Source organism: Coregonus clupeaformis, chromosome 6, assembly GCF_020615455.1.
Source record: "Coregonus clupeaformis isolate EN_2021a chromosome 6, ASM2061545v1, whole genome shotgun sequence".
Classification (NCBI taxonomy): Eukaryota; Metazoa; Chordata; class Actinopteri; order Salmoniformes; family Salmonidae; genus Coregonus; species Coregonus clupeaformis.
The window spans coordinates 31,196,426-31,202,990 of record NC_059197.1 but is presented as its reverse complement, the minus strand read 5'-3'; the positions used below and the strand labels follow the sequence as shown (position 1 = coordinate 31,202,990).

At 43.8% G+C, this 6,565-nt stretch overlaps 1 protein-coding gene across 1 annotated transcript in view; it reads left to right on the top strand.

Annotated features, from left to right (window-relative positions):
* tmem91 (transmembrane protein 91) overlaps nt 1-5,543 on the top strand; it is a 12,021-nt gene extending 6,478 nt beyond the window's left edge. Inside the window, exon 3 of the mRNA XM_041878171.2 lies at nt 5,353-5,543. Within this exon, the coding sequence (XP_041734105.1) occupies nt 5,353-5,508 (156 nt within the window). The 3' untranslated portion in view covers nt 5,509-5,543. The remainder of the gene's footprint in view (nt 1-5,352) is intronic.
* The last annotated feature ends 1,022 nt before the right edge of the window (nt 5,544-6,565 follow it).

The window sequence follows — 6,565 nt, the reverse complement described above, 5'->3', positions numbered from 1 at the left end:
CCAATGATATATATTTATTTATTTTTTTACATTTTTTAGTCATTTAGCAGACGCTCTTATCCAGAGCGACTTACAGTTAGTGAGTGCATAATTATTTATTTTTTTCATACTGGCCCCCCGTGGGAATCGAACCCACAACCCTAGCGTTGCAAACGCCATGCTCTACCAACTGAGCTAGACGGGCCAGTGTGACTGCGAGTTTTACACCACTCCAGCCGATGCTTGGAATTGCGCATGGTGATCTTAGGCTTGTGTGCGTCTGCTCGGCCATGGAAACCCATTTCATGAAGCTCTCGACTAACTGTTCTTGTGCTGATGTTGCTTCCAGAGGCAGTTTGGATCTCGGTAGTGAGTGTTGCAACCGAAGACAGACCTTTCTTCTTTTTCAGCACTCGCCAGTCCCGTTCTGTGAGCTTGTGTGGCCTACCACTTTGCGGCTGAGACGTTGTTGCTCCTAGACGTTTCCACATCACAATAACAGCACTTACAGTTGACTGGGGCAGCTCTAGCAGGGCAGGAATTTGACAAACTGACTTGTTGGAAAGGTGGCATCCTATGACGGTGCCACGTTGAAAGTCACTGAGCTCTTCAGAAAGGCCATTCTACTACCAATGACTGTCTATAGAGATTGCATGGCTGTGTGCTCGATTTTATATATCTCTAATTTGAAGGGGTGTCCACATACTTTTGTATATACAGTGCATTCGGAAAGTATTAAGACCCCTTGACTTTTTCCACATTTTGTTACGCTACAGCAGGGTTCTTCAATTCTGGTCCTGGAGGGCCGAAACACTTATGTTTTTTATTTCTACCTGGTAGTTAATTGCACTCACCTGGTGTCCCAGGTCTGAATTAGCCCCTGATTAGAAGGAGAGGATGAAAAACAGAGGTGTTTCGGCCCTCCAGGACCGGAATTGAAGAACCCTGCGCTACAACCTTATTCTAAAATGGAATTTTAAAAAAATCCATCAATCTACACACAATACCCCATAATGACAAAGTGAAAACAGGTTTACAGACAGACATTTTTGCACATTTATCAAAAATAAAAAACAGAAATATTTTAAAAGATAACTTATTTACATAAGTATTCAGACCCTTTGCTATGAGACTCTAAATTGAGCTAAGGTACATCCTGTTTCCAGTGATCATCCTTGAGATGTTTTTACAACTTGATTGGAGTTCACCTGTGGTAAATTCATCTGATTGGACATGATTTGGACAGGCACACACCTACAGTGGGGAGAACAAGTATTTGATACACTGCCGATTTTGCAGCTTTTCCTACTTACAAAGCATGTAGAGGTCTGTAATTTTTATCATAGGTACACTTCAACTGTGAGATACGGAATCTAAAAATCCAGAAAATCCAGAAAATCACATTGTATGATTTTTACGTTTTTAATTTGCATTTTATTGCATGACAATAAAAAAAAATCTATTTTCTAATAAGGCTGTAACGTAACAAAATGTGGAAAAAGTCAAGGGGTCTGAATACTTTCCAAAGGCAATTTTAGAAAAAAATAACAATACTGAAATATGACATTTACATAAGTATTCAGACCCTTTACTCAGTACTTTGTGTATATATATTCTACTATAATTTTCACTCTCCGCAAGCCATTCATGACCTCATTGACATCCTGGCCGGGTTGATCCTGTGTCACCCTATCTAACATACTGGTACTGTATCTCACCCCTCTGTCAATTTATGTAGTTCTGTCCTTGAGCTGTTCTTGTCTATTAATGTTCTGTATTGTGTCATGTTTCATGTGGACCCATGAAGAGTAGCTGCTGCTTTCGCAACAGCTAATAGGGGATCCTAATAAAATACCCCATCACCCCGACCCTCTGTCCCCCCTTCTCCTCTGTCACCCCATCTCCTACCCTCACCTTCCGTCACCCTATCACCATCTCACCCCGTCACCACGTCACCCTCTGTCACTGGCAGGGCTACAAGTAGATTGGTGTGTATTGTCCCCGGCCCAGGTGTGAGCTAACGCCAAGGTGACAGCATGTGAACAGCAGTGTGTAAAGTGGAAGTGTTGAACATTGACATTATGGAAGAGCACATGGATGGGATTAACCGGGATTACAGCCAGATTATTATTACAGGATTATATAAAATGCCTCCAGATATTTTGTTTAAAAGGAACTCAGTCCGGCTTTGGGAACCATTACACTGCAATACACCGGGTAGGTGAACAGTGTTTACATTTCAATTTTAGTCATTTAGCAGACGCTCTTATCCAGAGCGATTAGGGTTAAGTGCCTTGCTCAAGGGCACATCGACAGATTTTTCACCTAGTCGGCTCGGGGATTAGAACCAGCGACCTTTCGGTTACTGGCACTACGCTCTTAACCACTAAGCTACCTGCCGCCCAGGGGAATGATCAAGACAACAGGGCCTGTATTCATAAAGAGTGCTGATCTCGGATCAGGCCCCCCCCCCCCCGTCCATATTATTTTATTAATTATGACCTAAAAAGGCCAAACTGATCCTACATCAGAACTCCTACTGTGAGACTGTGAATACAGGCCCTGGTCTGGTCTAGTAAATGCTGTTGTAAATCATTGACAAACAAATAGACCCCAAGTGGTTGTTGGTATGAGGAGAGTTGGTATTCTGATTGTCTCTGACAGAGAGCATGCTGGTCCTTCTCTATCCAGCCAAGGTACAGACTCTCTCACGTAAATCTCTCCACACAAAACCCTGATGGTTATTGGGTAGACGGTCAGTCTCACTGAAGGACACTAGAACATTGTGTGTGTTTCACTTAGTGCATTCTTGCCTCTAGTGTCAGGCTGAGTTAAAGGGAACGGTTGTTACATCTGAATTTCCATACTACATTCTGAAGCAAAGTAGAGGACATTAGCATCCAGTCACCCAGAGTAGAGGACATTAGCATCCAGTCACCCAGAGCCAGTGTTCAGACAGAGTAGAGGACATTAGCATCCAGTCACCCAGAGTAGAGGACATTAGCATCCAGTCACCCAGAGCCAGTGTTCAGACAGAGTAGAGGACATTAGCATCCAGTCACAAAGAGCCAGTGTTCAGACAGAGTAGAGGACATTAGCATCCAGTCAAAAAGAGCCAGTGTTCAGACAGAGTAGAGGACATTAGCATCCAGTCACCCAGAGCCAGTGTTCAGACAGAGTAGAGGACATTAGCATCCAGTCATCCAGAGCCAGTGTTCAGACAGAGTAGAGGACATTAGCATCCAGTCACCCAGAGCCAGTGTTCAGACAGAGTAGAGGACATTAGCATCCAGTCACCCAGAGCCAGTGTTCAGGCAGGGTTAACTAACCAGTGAGCTACACCCCCCCGGGCTTTGAAGTGTTATTTGCCATTAGCATGCGTGTTAGTGCTAACTAGCAGCGAGGCAGAGGCCCAGGCAGCCAATCAATGGCCTTCATTATACTAACTAGCAGCGAGGCAGAGGCCCAGGCAGCCAATCAATGGCCTTCATTATACTAACTAGCAGCGAGGCAGAGGCCCAGGCAGCCAATCAATGGCCTTCATTATACTCATAACAAGTAGCCCATAGATTTCCAATAGTGTTGAGAGCCCTGGGATGGGGGTCCCTGGGAAAGGGCTCTGGGATGGGGGTCCCTGGGAAAGGGCTCTGGGATGGGGGTCCCTGGGAAAGGGCTCTGGGATGGAGGTCCCTGGGAAAGGGCTCTGGGATGGAGGTCCCTGGGAAAGGGGGTCCCTGGGAATGGGGGTCCCTGGGAAAGGGGGTCCCTGGGATGGGGGTCCCTGGGATGGAGGTCCCTGGGAAAGGGGGTCCCTGGGATGGGGGTCCCTGGGAAAGGGCTCTGGGTGGAAGGAGGAGGAAGAGGAAGTGATGAAGGAGCCATAAGCAGTGGGATTGTCAGAGAAAAGAGAGATACGAATTCAGCATGTGAATAGAGTTATCGTTCATCCTGTGTATCAGTGTCAGATTCTGTTTGTTCAATTCAGGGAATAAAAAATAAAAAAATAAAAATAAAAGGCATAATACTATATATTTTTACATTTTGTAATTGTATAACAGTATGATTGAAATTTGAAAGACTGGAGGAAGGGAGAGAGGACAGAGAGAGAGAGAGAGACATACCAATTAGGATCTGGCTAAAAATAGTTGAATCAGTTATATAACCCATTGGTCTGGGGTCCGCTCACCAACCAAGAATTCACAAAATGGGACAAACACCAAATTGAGACTGCATGCAGAATTCTGCAAAAATATCCTCTGTATACAACGGAAAACACCAAATAATGCATGCGGAGCAGAATTAAGCTGATACCTTCTAATTATCAAAATCCAGAAAAGAGCCGTTCAATTCTATACCCACTTAAAAGGAAGCGATTCCCTAACCTTCCATAATAAAGCCATCCCCTACAGAGAGATGAACCTGGAGAAGAGTCCCCTAAGCAAGCTTGTCCTGGGGCTCTGTTCACAAACACAAAACAGACCCCACAGAGCCCCAGGACAGAAACACAATTAGACCCAACCAAATCATGAGAAAACAAAAAGGTAATTACTTGACACGTTGGAAAGAATTAACATAAAAACTGAGCAAATTAGAATGCTATTTGGCTCTAAACAGAGAGTACACAGTGGCAGAATACCTGACCACTGTGACTGACCCAAAATTAAGGAAAGCTTTGACTATGTACAGACTCAGTGAGCATAGCCTTGCTATTGAGAAAGGCCGCCGTAGGCAGACCTGGCTCTCAAGAGAAGACAGGCTATGTGCACACTGCCCACAAAATGAGATGGAAACTGAGCTGCACTTCCTAACCTCCTGCCAAATATATGGCCATATTAGAGACACATATTTCCTTCAGATTACACAGACCCACTAAAAATTTGAAAACAAATCCAATTTTGATAAACTCCCTTATCTACTGGGTGATATACCACAGTGTGCCATCACAGCTGCAAGATTTGTGACCTGTTGCCACAAGAATAAGGGCAACCAGTGAAGAACAAACACCATTGTAAATACAACCCATATTTATGTTGATTTGTTTTCCCTTTTGTACTTTAACTATTTGCACATTGTTACAACATTTGAAATGTCTTTATTATTTTGGAACTTTAGTGAGTGTGATGTTTACTGTTAATATCTATTTCACTTGCTTTGGCAATGTTAACCAATAAAGCCATTTGAATTGAGAGAGAGAGAGAGAGGACAGAGGGAGGACAGAGTGAGGGACAGTTTCTCTTTTCTATTATGACCATCCCTCTGTCCTTTCTCCATCCTCTTTCTCTCCCTCTGTCCCCTCTCCCTCTGTCCCCTCCCCCTCCCCTCTGTCCCCTCTCCCTCTGTCCCCTGTCCCTCGGTCCCCTCTCCGTGTTTCAGACCAACAAGGCGTCGGCTCAGGGGGACTTCCAGGGAGCAGGTGCAGCATCCCGCCAGGCCCTATGGCTCTCTGTCCTCTCTATGGTGTTTGGGATCATCACGTACATCTGTGCCATCTCTGCTCTCATCTCCTATCTGTCTGGGAAGCCGCCGTAATCCCTGGCTGGAGCCACAGAACACACACGGTGTATGTGTGTATATATATATATATATATATATATATATATATATATATATATATATATATATATATATATATATATATACACATATATACACACACACACACACACAGTATATACACATAGTATATAAAACATACCAACACACACATACAGTACATACACACACCAAATACATACTTTTATACAACGGGTGGGTCTAATCCTGGATGCTGATCGGTTAAAACCGCATTCCACAAGTTACCACCGGCTAAATCTATTATGTTAAAATGCCAATTTACTCTGTTCCATCTGACTGCCCAATCCACTGTCTCATCAGCCCAACCAGGCAAGTTATACACTTGATCTCCACTATACAGAGATTCTAGACATTCTCACATTTCTTTTAGACTAACATTTCATTTTCAACAGCGGAGATTTGTATAAACCTTGCTGTCTGTCTCTACGACATTTGCAACATTGTTTCAATATTCAAATTCGAGTCGGGACGAGACAGACAGCGTTTCTCAGCCAGTCGAAATCATGAATCAGCGAGCATCATTTTTATGGATATATAGAAATAAACGTAAATTGAAAAAAAGGTCAAATGAAGTGCAGCTAGTTTGCAGTCTTTCCAGCTTCAGTTTGAAGTGATTGTGTTAGCTGTGTTGTTGGCTAGCTCCTCTGAACAACAGCGTCCTGACGAGAGAGAGCACATTTTCTATGCCAGGTGAAATCGCGACTCGTTAGCTCATTGTTATGGATGTATCCAAATAAATGTCACTCGAAAACAGCTTAAACAAATGAAAATGCAGCTACTTTAATGTTATTCTGGCTGCACTGTTTGACGTGACTGAGTTAGGGATAAGAACGTTGCCAGCCATTATGACAATGGAACATTTAGAATGAACGACTGGGTCGCGTCCATAGATTCAGAACGACTGGGTCGCGTCCATAGATTCAGAACGACTGGGTCGCGTCCATAGATTCAGAACGACTGGGTCGCGTCCATAGATTCAGAACGACTGGGTCGCGTCCCATAGATTCAGAAC